The sequence below is a fragment of the Alligator sinensis genome, unplaced genomic scaffold (assembly GCF_000455745.1).
Source record: "Alligator sinensis unplaced genomic scaffold, ASM45574v1 scaffold628_1, whole genome shotgun sequence".
NCBI lineage: Eukaryota > Metazoa > Chordata > Crocodylia > Alligatoridae > Alligator > Alligator sinensis.
Window position 1 is genome coordinate 4,175,818 of NW_005841873.1, and position 23,658 is coordinate 4,199,475.

At 44.3% G+C, this 23,658-nt stretch overlaps 1 protein-coding gene across 2 annotated transcripts in view; it reads right to left on the minus strand.

Annotated features, from left to right (window-relative positions):
- Positions 1–17,626, minus strand: part of TMEM132C (transmembrane protein 132C) — a 208,814-nt gene extending 191,188 nt beyond the window's left edge. For both annotated transcript variants that reach the window (XM_025195799.1, XM_025195797.1), the window contains exon 1: positions 16,742–17,626. In XM_025195799.1, the coding sequence (XP_025051584.1) occupies positions 16,742–17,502 (761 nt within the window). In that variant the 5' untranslated portion in view covers positions 17,503–17,626. The remainder of the gene's footprint in view (positions 1–16,741) is intronic.
- Between the last annotated feature and the right edge of the window lie 6,032 nt (positions 17,627–23,658).

Genomic DNA, 23,658 nt, shown 5'->3' on the forward strand with positions numbered 1-23,658 from the left:
CATTGGCGTTTGTACGCTACGGCAGGCACTTTAAAAATGGCACAAAACGAACATAGCTGCATTAACCACGGAGTAGGCTTCAGGGGAAAGAAATCCCGCCCCGACCTCCTGCGAAGGAAGCCTTTTGTGTTCACACTGAGGATGCTTTGCAGCAAGAGCCCGATCAGCGGGAATCTGTCTGTGGAGTTCAATGGGATTTGGATCTGGCACTTGCATCCCAGGAGCGTAAAGGCTGCTGCACTCTTGCGCTCAGCTGCTGCTTGCAGTTGACATGTGCTGAGATGCACCATGCAGCGCGGTGTCTCCTGAAGGCCTGGCTTTAAAACAGGTGCGATGCCTTTGGCAGCAGGGCGAAACCGTTTGAGAAGGTGCAGAGTGCACGCCTCGTGTGCTGGGTGGAAAGAAAGGAGACTGGGAGGGGGCAGGGGGCGTATCAACATGCCCTTCCTAGAGGTTTGAACAGCTGCCTGTGCTAGCCTCCAGCAGTCCTTGTGCTTGTGTAGGTCAAGGTCTCCGCTTGGAATGACTCCTTTGCAGAGACAGGCAAGAAGGGCCGATTTCTTGATTGCTCTTCCCCATCCTCTCGCCCCACTTGTGAAAGCAAGTCATCAACCACCCCCAAGTCTCACCCCACCTACTGAGGTGTTATAAACCCTGGTTTACAGGTGGATCAACTATGGCACAGAAAGACAACCTATGTGCCCTTTCTACTGAGACTTTCCCAGGTTCATATCGAGTCGGTGGCAACCTCAGGATGGAGCTCCGGGGTATCTAGCGCTAGCTCCCAGGTCTCTCCCTCCTACCCAACACCCTTTGTATCTAGGTTATATTGCCCATAATAGGCAGATGGATCTCACAAATGTCAAAGAGTCCCAAAGAATCAGGGTGAAGGATGATTTTGTGGTTAAAGGCACTCAGGAGAACAGGGCTTAACACCAAGCTCCGCCACAGACTCTCTCCAGTGACCTTTGCCATGTCACTTCAGCTCAGATCAATGCAAGTATTTAGGTGCCCAGTTCTTATTAGTTACCTAATTCCCACTGAAATCAAAGCGCCACTGAACAGATACGTACCTAATTGAAACCAGAAGTTAGGCACCTACATGCCTTTGAGGATCTGGGCTGTATTGCTCTGTGCCTGAGTGCCACCCCTATATCAGGAGGACAAGTCTTGACAAAAGACAGCAAATTTAATATGGTTTAGATTAATCTGATACTGCCCTTCTCCTGCCCTTTTCTTCTTTCTTGTCTCTTCATTACTGTCCATGGTGTGGTAGCGCTAAGGAGTCCCAGTCCTGGACCCGTGTTAGACACTGTTCAAATACAGAGGCTGATGTTCAAGCTATTCAGACCAAGCAGAATCCCTTACTGCACATTTGTACAATGCCTAGCGTAACAGAGGGCATGCCTTGATCTCAGTGCTCCTGTGGTTAATTAATTAATAACAGAAATGGAAGAATAACAAATGGTAAAACAAATGCTAAGCTGTGAGTGGGGCTTTGTTTCCACTAGGCTACTTTAGAGTGATTGTACCTCCGACTGAGTAAACTTTGGCTGTTTTAATGAATGTTGGTAGTTTTTTGGTTTCCAACCTGATTCAGCAGGGCATTTAAGTATTTGTCTAACTTAAGCGTAAGTAGTGCCATTGAAATTAATAGGATCAGTCATGTTTAAAGTTAAGCATGTGCTTAAAGCACCTTGATGAATGGAGTTTTTAGCAACACATATTCTTGCCCAATTACCATGTTTGCTAAGTAACCAGAAAGAGAGGCACCTGTCCTATGAGGCTTTTTTATATTTTTGAAAAGCAAGAGCTGCTTTCAGCATTTATTATTTTAAACCCCAACCATTGAAACCTCTACATGCGCATACAATGGAGCGCTGATAACATTGTATAAGCATCTATCATGCCCTGGGAAGATATTATTACTCCTCTATAGCAGGGTCCTCTCATAGTATCAGATCAAGTTTTTTTATTGGGCTTAATTAGAGTAAAGAAATCATATCCCAAATCTCTTCTTTTCTTCTTCCATTTCAACTACAAAAAGGGGACGGTGCGGATGGGGTAAGTGGTTATATTGGTTACTCAGGAAAAAAGGCTGACCCAGCACATGGGAGGAAGCGAATAATTAAAAGGACCCAATCTTGTAAACATAGTTATGCATTTCCTTAAATTTAGTCACATGAATAAAGCTGCATGAGTCATGGTAGGAAGATATCCCAATTTTGCTCCCCTCCAGACCTGCAAAAGAACCGTTCAACGGTAAGAAACGGAGAAATACTCTAACCATACATTTATTTCTCAGCATGATGTGAAGGGCATGATCATGATCTCAGCACACGTGATCCAGTGAGTTATAGTCACTCAGTATTATCTAATCTCTCGCTCTCTTTGGCTCACCTTTTGCAGAAACATTTTGGAAACCTGCTATGCAGACATGGCAAATTCCTTCCTGTCCTAATGAGGCTTTACCACTCCCACATAAACCATTCGCTCCATTAGAGCTACCCACATAAGTATGGACTGCTTACTTCAGTAAATGTTCACAGGATCCAACCTGATCTGGTCACTTTAAATAACGGATGAAAACAGAGAGGTTGAATTCAGAGAAGCACAAAACGGTGAATCCTCATTACACCCAGCTCTACTTCTTGGGCCACAAAAATTGGGTCAGGAACTTATGAGAGCTCATTTTCTCTTGCTATTACACTTTGATCGTAAATCCTAAGAAGAAAACATCGGTTGGGGAGACCCGTAGGTTTTGCACAACCAAAACCCATTATTGGAATTCTATCTACCCAAAACAGCAAAGGTGGTTCAGTTAACAGAGACCACCTTTCCTCTGGGGGGACTGTAAACATTTGCCAAACCTTTAAAAAAATTGTCCAACGGAGGTCTGGTTCAACTTGTCTTTTATTTTCCCTCCCTTCCAAGAGAACTGTTCCTTCCAAAACAGGAAAATCTATCATACACACATTTGAGTTTGCACGTTTTAAAGTGGGAGCTGTGATTTTGAATGTGACAGCTTCATTTTCTTGTGTTTGTAATGACTCAATTACTGCAATCCTCTTGTGGTTTTTTGGCTGCTTCTTTTATGTTTCTGATTCTGTGAACTGATTGAGTGTTTGATGACAAGGCAAATCATGGAGCCAATGTAACACTCCCAGGGGACCCCTTAAGCACCATTTAGACAATTATCAAAGTAACATTCCTTATACATTGAGATGTTTTTAGCAGAGAAGGATGCACACATGTTCATTGCCGCTTGGCATGAATCTGTATATTCTGGCTCTTCAAGGAAGGTATTTAAAAGAAAAAGCCATAATAAAAATGAACAGCTGTGAGAATAATGTGGAGGCAGATACTATTATGCAACACAACAGGACAACCGTTGACTTTCTGAGCAATCATTACCTGGAACAAGCCACTCTAAACCCATTTCCAATCATGACAACCATGTCCCCTGGTGCCTCCCCCTCCAATCCTGCGGCGATCCCTTTTCCAAATTATAGGAAGAAGAGGGTTGTGATCCTTCCTCTTGAGCATTTCTGCATATAATGCACCCCATGCACTTTCTAAACAATGCCTTGCCTTTTGCCATTATTTTTTAGCAAGGTTGAATGAAGGGCACACAACACCAAAACTAGGGCAGTCAGTATTACTGGCCCTCCAGATTAATCTTCTTCTGTCAAAGAACTTCACAAAGGTAGGCAAGTAGCAATGGATTAATATCAAAGAGGTGAGCAATAATCCCATTTTGGCAATATTAATGCTATGAATAGTTTGTGTAACACATTTCCCATCTCAAGACTTCCAAATCCCTTTCAAAACTACGGACCTAATCCTGTAAAGATTTACACATCACAATAGGGTAGCCCCCCACAAAGCAAGAACAAGACTTAGCAGCAGTCCCTCTACTTGGGAACATGAATCGCTCGCCCCTGGGACCCCAGCCAAGCCAATCATCCCCACTGCAGTAAGAGTTAAACCAATGCTCCTGTATCTGCATTGGCGTGTAGAGCTCTTCCCAGGCACCCTGAAGGAACAGGATACCTACCCCACCAGGAATGAGGTGCTGTGCAGCTAGGGAGCTCTGCAAAAGGCCAGGACTTCTATAGTTCAATCCTTCCCAGAGCCCTGCTGGAGTATTTAAGTTTTAAAGGCCCTTGAACAGATTTACTAATGCTACCTAGGTTTCACCAAAGCCACTCCAAAAAGGGCACGTCTGCAGGAAGGAAAGGAATTGTGACCGTCACCAGAAACACGCTGGGTCACTGAAACCAAAAAAAAAAAATGGACTTGTTTAAGACCAAGAGACACGAGCTAATACATACTTCTTATACTGCGAGAGTGGCCACAGACCCTAAGTAACATCAGGAACCTACTTGCACTAAACTCTTGCACAGACGCACAATGAGAGAAGTGCCCTGCCCTAAAGAGCTTGCAAGCTAAAAAGACGAGGGCAGAAGAGGAGGAGGAGGTGGAGGACTTGTTATAAAATGACACATCAGAAGTCCCGTCTCCTGCCTCTCAGCCCGATGCTCTGTCCAGTAGACAACGAGATCAGCGACCCGTTCTCAGCAGCTCTGGCATGTGGTTTCTGGCCACCTGCATAAAGTAAGCAGTGAATAATAATAATACATTGCTGTGGGTTTATGCTACTGTTTACCTAGGCAGCAAGAAATGAAAACAGAGGTTACCATCGCAATGGAAACAATACTCGTTACCTGAGTTGATGCAAAAATTAAGGCAGATGAGTTACTAGATGGCTGAACATTCACACTTAGGCAAGAGAGGGGGAGGACGCATTTCCATCCATTCCTAAAGAATTCTTCAGGATTTTCTTCTGGGGGTTTTTTTTCAGGAAATTAATAATTAGTTTGGAAATGAATATCCAAACTAACACAAGAAGAAAAGCCTGGCTTTCTCCTGTTCTCCCGTCTCTGGCCAGCAGATAAAATCTTCACCTAACCCTAACAACATTTCTGCCCAGAATTAATTACAGCAATGTTGTTCCAGACAGATAACAAGCGGAGCATTCTTTAAGCACGACCCTGGAGTCCTAGAAAGTGGAGATTAGCACATCTACTTCATGCCCACATGGACGAGGCAGGGCTGTTCATTGCACAGTGTTTTGTGCAGCTTGATTTAAGGCAACGATGCTGCACCACGGAAGTCAATGGAAGATTTGCCACTGGTTTTAATGAGACATGGCTCAAGCCCTACCTGACCTAAGCAATAGGATTTCCGCAACTTTGCTTGAGGGGCTCAGTTCTGAAGTTGAGCTCGTTAGGCCATTAAATACCGCGAGAACCATCAGGAGCATGGTAGTATCTCTAAATAGCTGCCCAATCCCAATGTCAAGGATCCAGGTCACCTACTTCAATGCTTCTGTAAAGCTGCCTGCAAGGATGCATGATCCCTAATACTGGAACTTCCTTGTGTAATATATTTCTAATGGTTTCTGCTCTTAATGCGTGTTAGGCACTCCTCTACCCAATCCTTTTCACTGTGTGATGAATAGCCAGAATGAATTAGGACTCTGATGTCACTGTTTTACTGATGGAGCCCATACATTATCCCATAAAACAGCATGGCCTATCAGATATACATACACACATACATCAGACATACATACATGCACATCCCAGGAACAAACACTACATGTGCAAGCTAAGTGAAAGGCCCAGCCATTCCCTCCCCCCATCACTACAAAGCAGAAGGGTAGGGGTTGATGCTACATGGCTCCAGTCTCCCACAAGTCCAAGGGCTTCCCCCTGTGTCTCTTTTCCTCTAGCCTAAGCAGAGATCTGAAACCCTAAAGAGGAATCATTGGAGACTGCTGGACTTCCAACACAAATTAACCCCCTGGCAGCTTTGCTAGTTTGCCTATGATCAGCCAAAAATGTGAATTTTTTCATTTTATCCAATCTCAGCCGCACAGATCAACTAGAGGAGGAGGATGCCTGTTATTGCAACCCTTTGCAGGGCACCAATCAATACCTGATATCTGGCCCAGCTGCATATAGGTTTGATCAGAAGCAATGCAACTCTCTTCATGAAACAAAGTCCTATGCACCAAGTTAACCTACATGTGAAGGTGATTTCAGAACAGCTTCTAGAGCCTATTCTAATTCCTTCTGAAGACAGGCCAAACTAGAGCCAAAAGCACTCCGCACTTCATAAAAATCTTCAGCGCTTGCCAAAACTGACTTGTCTAATGCTAGATTAGCAACTCCCATTGCCTTCAGCGTTTGTTTTCAGCCGTTCTGATGGGAAATGGTGCAGTGAAAGGGTATCGCCATCAAGTTACACCATCACAGTGGTCCTCTGCTTTCTTCCCCTTTACCCAGACACAAGCATTATCTGCCAAGACGCACATAAGCCATTATGCACATACAACCATTTCATTGCTAGCACAGCGTGAGCATCATTTGTGTCCTGATGAAGAATACCCTCTGCCCACCCTGCCACAAAAAAAATGTTGCCTCCAGCTCAGGTAACTCGAGTGGTCATTAGGCTGCAGAGAGAGAGAGAGGTCTCTGCTTCATGGAGATTTGGGCATTTCTAATGTGCGCTTTTGCTCCAATTTTGAATGGAAACAAGGTTGAACTTCTTTGTAAAACTAAATTCAAATAAACTCTTACTAGCATCTAATCCACAAGGATAGGTGCTAGTAAGAGTTTTACTCTTTTTTAATTATTTCCTCCTAGCATCTAATCCACAAGGATTAGATGCTAGGAGGAAATAATCGGCAAGACCCCCATATGACCTCCCCATCTCTTCCTCCGAAGCACCTAACACTAACAACAATCGGTATGAGTATATGGACTAGACAGACAAGAAGCCTGAACCAGTCTGTGCACCTAACTCAACTCCTAAATTGCAGGCACCTAATTCGAAACCTCCACAACCCCCTGTAAAAATTTTCCCGTGAAAGATTAAATTCACAGAATTAGATTTACGAATCCTATCTGGCAGGATTCCTACTTTGGGACAGCTTAAAGACTCAGGAATTATTACTTGCCAATGTCCCCACCAGTAGTCACTTGGCAACTTTCTACAGCTCCTGCGTCTTTCACAGATAAGCTAGAATGTAAAGCCTTTTGATGCATCTTTTTTTTTTTTCTCAGGGATACTCATTTCCATTCAAACCTAGAGGCTTGAACAGTCCCTTGCTTACAATGGCCCGGGAACCCAACAGCTTGTCAGATAATCATTCGGAAGATTCCCAAGGGGTGCTTTAATGCATCAGAGCACAGCCTTTTTAGACTGCCAGCGAGTGTTATCTTGGTTAAAATAAAATCTATTCCCGCTGGTGTGGAGTTTCCCTCTCCCCTGTAGGTTGGGGAGAGGGATTATGTTGTACGGCCTCATAACCACCCACCATTGTGTCTAATTAGGAAAGTAACCAGGGATTTAATTAACAGTCGTAACTTGAGTCGCGCGAACAGTCTAAATAGAGGAGAAGCACAGTGCCCGAGCACATCTTTAAGCAGCCTCGTAAATACATAGGCTTTCTGGAAAGGTCACACGGAGCAGAAGGTAGCAGGAGGCACTGTGCAGCTCAGAGCCATGTCTCCAAACAGAAGGGAAAAAGCCGAGGGGGGCGATGTACATTTAACATGTGCAGCAACGTATTTGGAAAAGCAGCCAAAAAAAGGAAAATTAAAAATAGGCTTCATTGGATTGGTTGACACTCCCGGAGGGGGAAAGCTATTTGCTTGAAGAGGGGACCACACACAGTGGCAGTCTTGAAACTTTCTTCTACACACCTCGAACTTGCCAAAGGTTAGCTGAAAACTCAGACTTCCACACGTCCGATGAGCAGGGGTTATTCGCTTTATTCGCTTCAGCTCTCACTTCTTCCCCTGCCTGCTTGTTCCCGATATTTCTCCCATTAGTAGTCGGAGGAAGGCAGTTTTCAAATGGCCCAAAAAGGCACATGTTTGTCCAACATGCTTTATGGCACCACCGTAGGGTTCACTTATACTCAGTCAAGAATCCCTTTTGCACCATCCATTTAGAAAGCCACTTGGTTAAACTGGAATATGAACAATGAATACCTTGATATACAAACTGGAATATGAACAATGCCTTTATGGACCAAAGGACCTCTCAAAATACTTTCCCACTGGCTAGTTCATGCCTATGGTAGGTATGGCAATCCCCATGCACAGATGGCTAAGCTGAAGCATGGAGTGGGTGAGACATTTTCACCAAGGGGGTCTATCATTTCAGATCCTAGGAGTTTCAAGGTAATAAATACTCACACTTGATTGCAGGGGTCACTACAGGTGCTCAGCACCACTGAAAACTGGGCCTCAAATGCTGCAGTGTTAGGTGCCCACATGCTTGGTCACAAAGCTGTGCCTCAGCCGTGGTCATCCGTAGTCACAGACAGGAGCAGGAAAAGTCTCGGTCTTCTGTTCTAACAAGCCCCTGCCTCAGTTTAGCGCTATCAGAGTGCCTTGGAAAAAGGGGGCGGGAAAGGAGCAAGTCAGCTAGAGAACAAAGTACAGTTTTTCCAGGGGTGAACAGCAAGAGGAACCCCGATCCCTTTACATTTCCAGAGGTCCCAATTTTCAAATTGTGGCCTTCCCCGCTTTGCATTTCAATGTTCCTGCCACTGCTGCAGGGTTAGTCCACAGGGCTTCCCCTCTTTGCTTGCTCTTTTCTCGATATCCTCAGAAATGCTAAATCGGTAAAAATGCTCTTTGAACAGAGCATAAGAAGACATGGGCATATGAATCATTTATCTGATGACCCCATCTGTCTTTGGATATAATACGTTGTAAAGTCTGTATAAAACACTTGTTAATGCCTAGAAAAATTAAAGTAATTAGAGTGTGACACTTTCTCTTGATGTGGCATTAACATGCACTTCTCTTTAAATGTTTTCGACATTAACCATTTTTTTGGAAAAAGATATTGAGAGAGACTTCTTTTCAGACTAAACCGATCTCCCTTTAATGCTAGGATTTCTACAGCTTGTCTCCCTATAGTTTACCAAACTAGTATATAAAAATGAATGCACCTGGTTGCTCTTCATTTTTTAACCACTCAGTCATGTTGAAGAAATACGGTGCCACATATGATAAATAAAGCACCCATAAGGTGCCAAAGCAGTGCATTGCTACTTGCAAGAGTCCATTTTCCACTGAAGTCGATGGAAAATTCCCCAATTGGATGGAGCCTCCACAGATCCTCAGACCAAACTCCTGAATCCTGCCCAAGGTGGCCATCGGCAAGAACCGTCTCCCATGAACTTTGAATGGCTCCAGCCTTCTGGGTTTTGCTGAATAAGTGTACTGCTTTCAATATCTACTCTTCCTTGGATGTCTTTTTTTAAGTAAATATATCAAATGCAACTTTTTAAACAGGAAGTATTTATTTATGAAGGACATCTGAATGGGAATTGGAGTACCACAAAAAAAATGGGCAAAAGTGGCATGTCACCATTGGATAATATAACCCAGCAACACAGATCATGGAGGCTGAGACTCCACCTGACCGTGACCTGGATGGGAGATGGGCAGCGTAGTCTGCCGCCTGTTTAATCCATGATTTCTCCGCTGAGACTCCCAGCATATATATATATGATCTGTGTTACAGCACCAAATGTATTGCTTACATGGTAAGAATTAGCCAGGTGTTGAGAAAAGCAGTCCTCTTGGTGGCTCAGTGGGCAAGCCCAAGGGAAAGTCTAAGGGACAGCAAAAGGGAGCCTAGTTTTAAGAGGCTCCCTTTGGCTGTTATTTTGTGCAACAGCTAAAGCCCTAGATCTGGGATTTTGAAGCCGAGATCGCCTTTTCAACTGAAATGGAACATGAAATAATAAAACCACGGAAGCAAGTCCTAAGGCTTCAAGCTCCTTTCTCATCAGATGTGGATTGAATTGCTTTTGTGCTTGGCTGTTTCCTAACAATAGCAACATTGCTTTTAAATATTTAAGTACTGTAGAGATGCACGGGCAAAGGAAAATGTTTTGATGTCATTCACATCTGAAGACACGCACATCCACACAATGGAGAACTCTTTCCTCGTGACCTCCCACCTCTCCTCATTTCTCTCTCTGCCACATCAGGTTTAAAATGAGAGAGACTGAAGCAGTGGAAAGAAAACACGCTTTTTTTTTTTCCCCCTCCCCCTTTCCTTTTTAAGGTTCCCACTAATGGAAACCAATATTTGTTTTGTCGAGTGGACGGCTCCTTGGGACAATTCACCTAGAATTACAAGTCAGCTCACAGCATATAGTCAGTTCAGCTGTTTTGCAGAGGCTTCCTTGCTCTGGTTAAGCTCAGCTTTAGCTACCATTACAAACAACAGGTTTCAGCACCACCAGCCACGGAGGATATTACATTGCAGACAGGGATGAAAACTAACAACCCAGCAACGAAGATGGGACTACCACTCGTTTGCATTATCTTCACGTAGCAGCATCTGGACTTAAATCAGTCACATTCATCTGTACATCTCTCTGCTTTGGGGGTTTTTTGTTTTTTTTTCTTTGAAAAGGACAACTTATTCCCGATACCAAAAATGAGGACGCTCTCGGTGTCGAGTGCGCGTTATGGAAATAAAAGGGACGAGGTAAAAAAAAGGCCTGCTGTTACTCTCCTCGCCTGGCCTTTGAGCCTGATCTTAACAGACATGCTCAAGAGCACGTAGGGGGCCCATTTCCGGCGCAAGAGTTGCACTCGCTGATTTTATCTATTGTGCTTCTAGGACCACCATTATAGCGGCATCTAAGCTCCTCGCCGTCTTTGATATGCATATGCGCTAACCCCCGTCTGAGATAGAGGAGATCTATCACCACCATTTGACAGGTGGGGAACCCAGGGACAGACTGACGGTGACCTGGCCAAAGTCATTAGAAGTCAGTCGAGCTGCTGGTGTGCTATGACTGCCTACGATTGTGACCACCGCTGTCTCATGGTTTCTCTGTGCTCACCCACCTGCTTGCACGCCGCCCTCGTCTTACATAGTAGGTTCTCTAGAGCGAGGACCATTTCCTTTGCAGGATGCCTCACATAAATGGTCCTGGTCTATGATGGTGGCTCCTACAGTCTACTGTAGTACAAATAATTCATAAATCAACAACAAAGGCGTGACCTTCCTACTCCTACAAATAAAATTTACTCTGTAGGGTAAATGGTATTATACAACATGCAGGCTTCTGGGGCTGGAGACAAGCTCTTTGAATGGTTTACCTTTCCCAAACCCTTGTGTGAAGCCACGTCACAACTCAGTGGTGGCCTTAGGGCTTTGAGGCCTTGGCCATGGGAGTTATTTGGGGCCCCTTAGAGGTTTAATTTTGATGCCCTTCAGCTGTATCATGGATCTTTTTAATATTCGGTGGGGGAACTAGATAAACTGTTGAGTGCTAAAATGCAAATAGAGCCACTTCTTTGCAAAAACTTCACCCCCCCCAAAATAAAATTTGTTGCAAAATTTCAGGGACCCCTAAAGTGTGGGGCCCTGGGCAGTCACCCAGTTTGCTACTGCACAACCAAGCCCTTAATCACTGAGATGCAATGAATGCCTTTGTGCTCCCCTTCCTGTTGCTCTTCTGTTAACAGCCACGCTTCAGTGCTGGCCTGCGTGTCTCTAGGTTTTTAGCTCTTAATACCTCCAGCATTCTTGAGCCTGCCTAAGACAGCAGCACTGTCAATACTCATTAGGACCTGACATATAAAGCTGCTTCAGCTCATCTGGTTAATAGCTTTCCTCACTACATTTATCCTTTATCCCTCTTCCAATCTGTAGATTTATTATCGCTACTAATTATCTATTGTCTTGTGTTGACTTGTTTGCTGGAAACAGGTAATTCAATAGTACTGTTTATAAACTACCACCCTTCAGGTGCAAGGAAAGTTACATGGCAAGATCCATAATTAACCATCTCGAGTGGAAAAGAACAAGTTTCTAATCAGGGCAGATGATAACTTCATCCCCTTTCCATACGCGTATCCTGCTCGGCCTCTCCTGTAAAGCGGGTTGTGTGACAGCTCACCGGCTTCTACAACAAAAGAAAGATAAGCTGCTGCCCACGTTGGTAACTCAACACTCTTACAGCTCTTAATTGGACCGCTTTGGCCCTCTGCTGCTTATGGGCCCTGTGAACGATCAGATGAGACATATCATGTCATGAAAAACAGATGCAACAGAGCACAGTGGAGAGACACGTTTCTACAACACAAGCCATCAAGATCTCCGCAGCAGCCTAATGCTTTTGGTTGCTCAGTTTCCCAGTATCACAAGTATGAATAGAGACTCCAAACTTGGACCTGGACTTAGCAATGTGCAGTTGGCCACAGTTAAACATACAAGCACCTTGCAGGTGCATCTTTTAAGGGTTAGCTCAAGTAATGAACCTATTTTGTGGTATCCCAATGAGTCTTTCCCATTGGCAAAAGTGCTATAAATGGACACAGGCAGACAAGTTTCTTTGGGTTAAATCTGTATCTTTTTTTAGACCAACTCAAATAATTGGAAAAATTCTTCTTAGCGAGCTTTCGGGCACGAACGCCCTTTGTCAGGCCTTAGATCAGGGGTGGGCAAAATGCAGCCCACGGGCCGGATGCGGCCTGCCAAGTCATTCTATCCAGCCCACAGGGCCCCTAAAAATTTAGAAAATTGATATTTATTTGCCCCTGGCTGCCTGTCATGCAGCCCTCGATGGCTTGCCAAAACTCAGTAAGCGGCCCTCTGCCCGAAATAATTGCCCGCCCCTGCCTTAGACCAATGCAGCTACAACCTGTTAATGGACACAGCCATATATTGGCACAAACAATAGATGTCTGCCCTCAGGTCTTTATCCTACAATACCATGCATCTATGACAACCAAGGCAGAGCCTCCAAAGTCAAGTCAAGTTAATGATGCCACACCCATCTCCACCAGCCCTTGAAAGCACGTGGAAAACCAGTACAAACCAGACTATTGATACAGTCATGCTGTTCAAAGGTGACCCTCATGTCTAACGAGAAATAAAAGGGACTGGGATTGTCTCTCGTGCCCGGGACATTTACTCAGTGGCTAGAAGAAGCAGGGATTTTCCTTAGTGAACAGTCAGCGTTATATGGGTCTCTTGTGCAGGAAGGTATAGGACTGGGGAGTGAATCTGTCTGCAGGGCTTCTCACCTGGTCTTGCACAATGATGTTGTGACCACTAATACCTGGCATTACACTTTCCATCTGCAGGTCTCAAAGCGACCGAAGAACATAAATGCACCAAGCCTCTCGCTACCACTGCTAGACAGGGAAGAGGATCACTACTTCCATTTTACAGACAAGGTGTTAAGTGATTTGTCTAAGGCTACATGACAGGTCAGTTAAAGAGCTGTGAGCAGAACTCGGATCTCCTGCCTGCGAGCGCCGCTCTTTAGCCATTTCACGGTGGACCTTGAACTGGCCTGCTGCAAGGAGTGGAGAGGACTCTGCCTATTCAGACAGTGCTCCTGCCATGGTAATGTATTACCATGCATAACATGCTTCACTCCCTGTCATATTAGTTATTCTCTTTGACTTTCCTGATGTTCTTGGTTGATAAATTTATGGATCCAGTAATAGGATTCTGAATTAAGATACAATTTAAGAACATAGTTTCGATTCCAGTGATTTGTGGCTATGAGGTCATTTTTAGACCAGTCTACTTTGCTTTTGCCAGTGAAGATTTGTGACCATTATTTTTTCCCCCCTAAAGCAATCATCACATGCTGTTTGCCTCAGTGCTGGGTGCTGCAAAAGCTCAATGAATAGTATGCAAGAAGGAGAAAATAAAAAAAATGCACCATGCCCGGGGATAATTGTGGTGTGTTTTTCTTTAGCACGATTAAATGTGAATGCATGTCATAGGATGTAGGGTTTGCTTTGGCAGGAACCCATGAATATTAGAGCACGCAGCCATTTACCTCACCAGGCTAACGGCCACAGAGATGGTTAAAGCAGCCCCCAGGCATCTTTAACATACGCACTGGCTATTTTCTGTTTTAGGAGGGGTTTGGGGTTTTTCTTAAAGAAACACTTAAGCAGCTTTAAGGTGCCTGGGTCAAGCCTGCCTCTCAGCTACATGTGTAAATCCCTTGAAGTCACAAGATTTGCATCAGTGGAATAGAGAGGGGAATATGGCCTTGTCTGCCTTTCACCCGCACTCATTCAGCAAGCAGAAGAGAGAAATCTGAGCAGCTGACAGACACGGCCACATCACTTATACCTCACAGGATAGTGCCACATAATTTTCACCATCGGGTATCAACTGTCACTTCATATTCTGGTGTCAGGTGAGAATTGAGACAAGTCTCTGCTCTCCTACATAGGTTGCTCTGTGCACAGCTAGGCGATGTTTCACCAGACAACAACTGCAAAGAGCAGTTCCTTCTTCCTCCAGCCCCCAATCATGCCTGAGGGGACACTAAAGAATAAAATGCTTAGGAAACACAGAAATAAAGACTTTCTATGCTGACAACTGCTTTCAGGTACCTCCAATGTATTTGAGGGCCCCAACTGGAGACAGTAAAATCTTGGTCTCTACATTTCAAAGCACCTTAGTGTTTTGCATCCTTAGGTCTGGTCGCAGTCGCTTCCACCAAGAAAGCAAGCCCCTTTTTGCACTCGAGGGCCAGGGACAGAAATTATACATAAACCGGGATAAGTGATTGGAAACAGGTTCGAATCTGCAACAAAACAGAAGTTCAGTGCACATAAACTGCTTTCAAAATGGCCAAAACGGGGTTAAGATAAACCTGGGTGGATGCAGGATCAGACTGAACAGACTGGGGTTAAACTGGTTTAGTGAACTTCCATCCCACATCCCCTCCAGATTCAAGTTAACTCACAGTCTCCCACCATCCCAGGAGGCTTTGCACCTCCCCCACTACTCCCCGTCTCGCAGGGTGGACAGGCTGGCCTTGGCCAAGCTGTCTGCTCCAGCCGAGCAGGAAGTCGTGCTCTAGCGCCCTCCGGCTTCTAGCCTGGGCCGCTGCAGGCACGTGTGAATCAAAAGTGAACATCTGTTTCGTTGCTAATTAGTTCAATTGACAGCTTAGACTAGATTGAATCGATTCAGCCTTGGGCTTTTTGACTGTCTACACTTAGTCAAGGAGACTCCTAGCTTGCTTTAGTGTGTGTGCATGTGTGTGGAAGGGTGTAACGCAACGCCTGGCTTTAGGGGATAATGAGATAACTAACTGAAGCACAATAACACAACACCTGGCTTTAGAGGATAATGAGACAACTAACTGAAACACCAATGTACAACTGTTCACCTCAAATAACCTGTTCTGAAACAAAAAGCAATGATCATCCATGTTGCCCGTGAGAGCATCACCTGATGTGTCTTCATACCCTTACGGGCTATTACACCGCTGGGCGTGTGAACTGAATCCCTGTGCAGACAGGGAGACTGCTTCCTGAGCTAAGGACATCATCGGATTTCAATGACCGTGTCCATCTCCAACTCACTTTTCAGGGAGATAAAAGGCAGTGACACTCCAAGTTTCAAAGGGTATATACCCCTACCCCCACTAAACAAACACACCAGATTCATCTCCTTTGGATTTCTTCCTTCACCGCAGCTATGCTTCTTATGAAGCACAGTATTTTGTCTTCGCTGTTTCTGAGATAGGATTTGAAAGAAGAGATAAGCAGCGGAGTCCGAAAAGCTTCTTCTAACCTGGGGGGTTCCACTCTGTGAACAGGTGTCTGGCAGATTATCTTGCCAACTTAACCAAAGCTGCAAACAGCAGAACAGTTCTGGGATGCTTCAAATCCCTCCTTTTTAATAAGAGCCTTTTATCTGCCAAGCGACACTTCCTGTTCTAAAGGCTATTCTCCTCGGTAGTTGTCAACTCTGCATTAGTTTAATTCACATGCGCCTTAGAAATGAATACTTTCATGTGCAGAATCCTACGGGGAACCCTGATGTCTTGAGGTTTTAAAAGAGCAATTGTTGCTTATCACCGCAGACATATCCCTTGAATTTAAAGCCTGGTAACAGGCAAAGAGATGCATCAAACATTTCGGTGGTGATTAACAAGTTTGTTGGTCTTTTCCAGCCTCCAAGGATGTTCTGCTGCCTGGTGAGCAAACAGGTTACGAAGTCAAATAGATGGACCGTGTGTCCAACCCAGGATGACAATTTGTCTGTTCCTATGTACCCTTGTTGCTGATGGCTTACAAAATAATACCATTTAGTACAAACCGTCTCTTTATATCTATAGCCACATCAGACACAGTAAGTATTATTTTAGCAGGTACATGCGTGCCACAGAAAAATCATACTGCTTTCCAAGAAGTAAGGGGCTGAATCCTTGCCACCCCTGAAGTTCACATGCCAAAACCATTACAACATTGGGATGCAAAACTGTGCTATGCAGTTAAAACAAAGGCAAATAAATTAAGTGCACTATCCCATGCATTTGGCTATGTTGCAGACCTACTTAAAGATAAAAAGACTGCTTCTAAAACCCCGACCGACAGGGAGCTAGTATGGTGCCTCGCTGTCTGTCGCTCCACAGAAGTGGCCCCACTAGGCCATAAATTGAGTTTTGGAGTTTATGGTAGAATGCAGGGATGTATTAATCATGTGGGAGCCTAGTAAAAGTTGCTTTAGATCCTTCCTTGGCCTACTCAAGGTGGGAAGGATGGTTTGTAACTATTAGGAAGTAATCTTCCAGACGGGTCATCCCCACATCAGCTACCACGGGAGAAACAGAGACATGAAACCATTCTGACTGTACCTCAGTATAAAGTGATCCACCGTAGAATTGTTAGCAATCGTCACATAAATGTTCACCACCTCTCCTTGCTTGACGGGCTTCGATGGCAGCCAGATGACCACATTGCCGTCCAGCCTGAGCTCCGTCAGCTGAGAACTCTCTGGGCCTCGGTAGAGGCTGATAGACCCAATCCTCTGCAAGTGAGACATGGTCTCAGCCATGCCATCCTTTCCTGGTCGGATGGCATTCCCCTTTCTTACATCCTCAGTGGTGCACTCCCCTTTCCCGTCCCCGGGCTGGATAATGTAATACAGTTCCACAGTGCTTCCCACAGACAGATCAGCGGCTTTCTTGCGGCCGGCAACCACCGTGGGAGGGTTAAACCAGGCCGGCAGAAGCTCCAGCTCTGCCACGCACAATCCCAGATCCCCCTTCAGCCTGCAGCTGCTTCTGACTTCCCGGGTCTCTCGAAAGGCAAACACCCGCAGGCAAGGCAGCCGCTCTGTGGTACTGTAATCATCCCAGTCCCTGCCCACGATGTAGAAGAGGACTTGAACTTTGGGCTTGGCCAAGTAAATTTTGTCACTCATGATGTAGGCTTTAAGTTTCCAGTTAAAAGTAAACTTGTTGGTAGAGCCAAAAGAGGTTGAGGTTAACATGAGATCCGGGGGCACTACTTGCTCAACAGAAAAGGGCCCATAGCTGGCATTTAATACAGGTGGCCTCTTGGCTTTATATGGAAAGAAAGATTCTACCCGGGACTGCAAACTGGAGTTTCTCATGAAATCCTGGTTGGCTTCTTTAAGGAAAAAGGATGTCTCAGCACTGAAGATCTGATAGCTCACAGGTAGATATGTTGGTAGCGAAGAAAATCTCTGAATATTGTCCAGGACCACTCGGCTCTCTGACACTAACAATAAAAAAAGAAAAGAAAGAAAATTAGTCCCATGGTATTAGGTGGGTTCAGCTACAACGTATAGGCTTAAAATAAAAGAAAGTAAAATGTTTCCCCTGACTCTCTTATTAAAAGTTGTCTACTATGTCATTGATCATTTATGATGCAAAAAATTACCGTTGTTTAATGTTGGATGTTTCCCTCTGTCATGCTTATGACAAAGTTGACAGAGGTCTTATACCTACCCCGTCTTTATATATTGTTCCATTATATAATATGCAGCATTCCCACATGTCAGGGGAAGATCCGTATGATCAATCACTCCAAATTTAGTTAAAAAATAGTGAAGCTAAAAATACACAAGCATGCATACTCAAGCAAAGCGGGGAGCAGCATTACCTCCATTTCATGGAGGGGCAAACTGAAACACAGTGAGAGAAGTGATTTTTGTCCCAAGGTCAGGGATGGAGCGTGCGTCTGAATTCAAATACTCGTCTTTCTTCACTACACGTCTTCCCAAAAGTACATTAATCTTTCCTCCTAATACAGGGGTGGGCAAAACGTGGCCTGCGGGCCACATATGGCCCACCAAGCAATTCTATCCAGCCCGCGGGGCCCCTAAAAAATTTAGATAATATGTATAAATGAATATTAAATTAAATTAAATTAAATTAGTATTTATCTGGCTGCCTGTCATGCCATATGGCCCACCAAGCAATTCTATCCAGCCCGCGGGGCCCCTAAAAAATTTAGATAATATGTATAAATGAATATTAAATTAAATTAAATTAAATTAGTATTTATCTGGCTGCCTGTCATGCGGCCCTTGATGGCTTGCCAAACCTCAGTAAGCCCAAAATAATTGCCCGCCCCTGTCCTAATAATTTCTGCAGGGTGGCCATCCATCTTGCTCTTTGAGATAAGAGCAATTTTCTTGACAGGATCCCACAACCCCAAATTACTTTGGCTCCCACAACCATTTTGCGCGGCTACATGTGCTGCCACCATGCCTTTGATACAATGTTACATTGTGGCATCAAATCATCACGGAGTTGTGATAGGACACACACACAGATCATGGAGGCTGAGACTCCACCTGACCGTGACCTGGATGGGAGATGGGCAGCGTAGTCTGCCGCCTGTTTAATCCATGACTTCTCTGCTGAGACTCCCAGCATGGATGCACAGTCTGCAGCAGAGGCCAAAATGACAATTTATCCGCCAAATTTCATCTCTACCTACCAGGGAAGAGATTGCAACCCAAGGCTTAGAAGTCAGAAGGGCTGCATTCCAGCACTAAGCCATCCCTTCACCCCCCACCGCTTTCTCGTAATTCCTAGGTAGCCAAATTTCGGATATCATTCCTCATTAAAGTGTCACAGACCTTAATGTTGCTACTGTTACTTGGGGGAAGAGGAGATCAAATGCCTCCTCTCCTGCCTTTTTGGCGCTTGTAACTACTGCAGTAGTTGGCAGTCGGGAGTGACAAATGGGTCTCCTCGCAACTGAGTTCTGACCGCTGGGATTTCTGAACGAAAAACATTTTTTGCGGAGGGTTTCCACTGCCTTGGCACCGGCGCGATCTCCAGCAGCAGACTTCTGCGGCACATCAGAGCATCTCAGTGGTACAGAGAAGCACACCTGTCACACTCGGTTGGCAAAGAGTTAAACTGACCTCATTAACTCACTCTGTGAAAAATCAATAAACTTGCTACAACCTTTGCACAAGGCTTAAAAGGGGACAAGGGAAACACAAAAAGTTCATTCATAAATTGGCAGCATTCCTTTTTTTTTTTTTTGCCCCAGCCACTCTGCCCCTTTATAAACTTTCCTTCTGCCTTTTTAGTCCCTCTGTTCAATCACAGCAGGCACAAGGCATTCAGCACATTGGCTGGGTCCACTCAGCCGTAGCTCTTGAAACCCTGCTAATCGCTCTCGCTGTAGGAACGCTGGCTAGCAGATCAAAGTTAGTTTCTGCTCTGCAAAGAAAGGCTGCTGTACAAGTTGATTTTCAAAAGAAATGACAAACATGCCCTCTTTCTATTTTCAAGAAACTCTGATCCCAAGTTACTGATTCCAACAGCCTGGTTTGAATGTCAGTAATTTAGTGCCGTGTTAGCAACCTCTGTTTGAAAACAGGCTCAAGACACCCCTGGTCATTATACCTCTTCCATTTTGACATACGCAGGGGTGTTATAATACATCCCGGACATGAAAAATGAGTCCCAAAGTTATGACAGGTAAGGCTGCGGCAGAACGTCAAATTCTTTTTTGGCAAAAATTCTGCTGGGCTGTTTTAAAAATTAAGCAATCATGCATCAGGAGCAAACAACAATGCTTTAAAATGTAGCATGTAAAGCCATAGTAATAAAAAATGCCCTGCTTAACTCATAGGGATGAGACTAACCAAAATTGCAAAGGCTATATACACAATGATGAAAAAATGTGCCTAGTGCACAACTGCTAAGGTATAAAAACAGACATTTTCCTCTGACATGAATAAGGAAGAGTCACATGTTCAGTAGACGAGGCACGGAGCTAGGAGACATGGGACCTGAGTTTTGATCCCAGCTGTGCTGTTGACTTCAAGCCATGAACTGCTTAGGGCATAAATCAGTGGTTCTCAACCTTTTTCGATGCAAGGCTCAAGGCCTTGGATAATGCCAGCTCTTATTTTGCGCTCATGTTTTGCGCGCAGGAAAATACTAGTGCAATTCTTCTGTTGTAAAGAACTCTACAATGGGTAGGAATATTTTTGCACACTATGGATTCCTATTTGAAAATTTCTGGGTTTCTCTTGTGCGGCACCCTGGTTGAGAATCACTGGCATAAATTCCTTGGGGAAAATACCATTTCTTACTATGCATTTATGACGTGCCCACCACAATGGAGAACCAAAGCTGGCTGGGGTACTGCAGAAATACCAATAATAATAAAATCAGTGTCAAAATGGATGAGTGCAGTTTGCAAACTCAGTTGATAAGTGGCAGTGTCCAGTAATCATCTAGGAAGGTTTCTGTGTGGTTTATGAGACTGGTGCGCTCTGTTAGACCCCCATAACTTCAAAATTTACTGCAAAGCCCTTGGTCCAAGCTACCCTAAATTTGTAGGTGTCATGGGCATCCTGCAGAGTTTATCCATTTCCTTTCGTTTTGGAGAAGTGCTGGGATATACGGGAGTGGGAGAGGGTTTCATGCCCTGGGAAGGGTGCAATTTTGTCATTCTGTACCAATAGACTATTAGGGTTAGGGGACTGGAATATTGTTGCTGCGTTTATTGTTACTTGTCTTTGCACGGACTGAGTTTTTAGAAATCCCTTACTGAACTTTCCATCAATCGAAGTTGGCATTTGCTCTACCATCAAGCAGTGTGAAATCAGTGTGAAACCAGCATTTCTGCAACAACTTTAAATGGCACCACACCACCAATTATACCCGGTTAGAAACAGCCCTCAAATCTTCATGGATGACTAATGGTCACCGCAAGGAGGTATGATATTTGCTTGAGAATATCAGAGATGCTTTGTCATAAGCCGAGATTTGGTAATGATATTCTACTATTCAGGCTTTTATACCACCATGGAGTCTTATCAAAGACACAGCATAAGGGGCCACATACATGCATCTTGTTCCCTAACAGGTGGTCATAATCATGACAACAGATATGGTGTGAAATGTACCCAAAATGTCCAGGATCCTCTACAAATAAATGTTTATGAAAGCTGGAAATAAGAAACAAATCTTGTGCCAACTTTTTCATAAAGGTCTATGACTAAAGGATGTTTCCAGGAACAGGTTCTCCATCTTTTTAGCATGCTTGGCTGATAGCATGTTAATTATCTAGTAAAACTTAATTAAATGTTTGCGAGTCATAAATAATCAATATCTGTCACCGCACCAAATGACTGTGGTTGACAAGCAGGCAACATCATTACAATTCTACTGAGTGAGAATAATGCAAGCACGTTGGCACCAGCAACCCCTGCAAGAGTGAATGACTTTGGAGGAAAAGTGCCAGGCAATTCAAGAGGAAGGAAAGGAATAATAATAAAAAAATAAATAAACCCCCGCAGCATGCAGGGGATGGGGGCCATAACTTTGAAATGATAATTTAAGGTGATGCGCCTTCATATTTAATTCATACACCAGAATTAGATGGTGGAATTAGTTTCCTTGCAAATGAGCAAACTACCATTAACAGTCAGAAAACATAATAAAACGGGGGGTGGGGGGGAGAAACAGCATTAGGTGTGCCAATGAACACTCCAGTGAGGAGTAAATTACTGACTCAAGACCCTCTCCGTCAACTAAAGTCACGATTAAAATATAATGTCAGTTTAACATACTGTTGCAGTCCTGTAAGTCTTAAATCCTTGGCATGCATTTTAATTCTCCTGGAAAGGACTGGTTTAGAGGACACTTGCTGCACAGATTTTCCCACTAGCTTCACCCAAGTTCTAGTCTTTTAAGATCAGATGCTGGAGTCGATGCTGGAGCCCTTGAACAGGGAACCCCATGTAGATGAACTGCCTACGAGCAGGGTATGGATGCTTCTACCACTCCATTGTGGCTGGTGGGAGAGGTGGGCAGGGGTCATATCTACTCTTTGGCATAGTAGATATCTATTTATAGGGGTAGTCAGAAACACTCTTAAAACAACCTGCTATGTAGCAGACTAGATAGTAGGTATGTGCTACAATTATACTCATTTTATCTCCTCTTTCATTTTATATTACTAGAGGATTTACTGGAACTTTACTTCTTAATAAGTTTCCCATAACCTCTACAGACAGGAGCCCGGAAATATTGCACAGAAGGTCCTCATTCAGGAAAGCATTTCCTGAAGTGTAAGCATTCATTTACTTTGATAGGACTGCCGGACACGCTTAGGTGCTTTACTGATTTGGGATGCTCTTCAGATTCAGAGCCACGGTCCTCACTGGTGGGGACTTCCCTTAGTGTCAGCAGAAATAGGCTGGTCGGAAGCCAGAACAGTCTGATCCCGGAAAGCCAAACAGGAGTCTACACACTAATTTCACTGAATTTTGGATCAGGCCATATGCTTGGGTCCTTTCTGTCATGCTGGGGGTTTTCCTCCTCTAGACTTATCAATCACATAATCCCTGGGCAGAAGAAGATGGCTTGAATCTTACTGGCATTCTTTATATTCCATTCACTCCAAATCAATCAGGCTAGTGAAGTAGGGAGGATTTAACTTGTGATCTAGCAAAAAAACCACTGAAAATTCCAGTTTTACTCATCTGTGTTGCTCCCCAATAGCATGAAAAACAACACCCAAGATGATCAACACCAGGATGATTTTTGCCTATGTTAAACCTATTACTAACCAACCATGAAAGAGGAAAAAGCCATTACAAGGAACCCAAGCTGAGAGGTCTGGCCTGTGACAGAGGGTGGTTCACGCTGTTTTTGTAACTTTGCTTCTCATGGCCATGATGTTTTACAGTTATGCCATTATAGCCCAGAGTGTGGATACAATTTTATTGGTAAATCTGTGCCTCCTTCTAAGAAAACACTGATATAAGCAAATTGCCAAGGAAGTTGTACCTCTTTAACCAGTATAATTAAAGTGGTGCATCATTTTGTGTAGACATCTTCCAGGAGAGCTCTGGATACTTCACCAGAGAATCCTAATCCTCTGAGAAAGATGCTCAGCAAACAGGATATTGGGTTCAAATAAGCTAAGCTCACTTTTCACAAAGGCCTTCCAGAAGAGAGATGAACCACTGGAATTTGGAACGAGGCAGGGAACAGCTAAGCATCAATCCTGCATTTAGGCTAGGGACAGACATTACACAGAAACTGGTTTAAGTGATCAGAAACTGTGTGACAGGGGGTCTCCTGGGGCCAAACTCTGTGGCCCGCCCACCTGTCACTGTGACAGGAGGCCTACTCAGGGCCGAGCTCTTCGTGGCCCGCCCACCTGCCCCTGGGCAACCGCCCGCTTATCTCACCCGCCACATCTTTGATGATAATTGATTCATATATTGATGTCAATTAAGCAGGAGGCTGCCCGGTGTCGT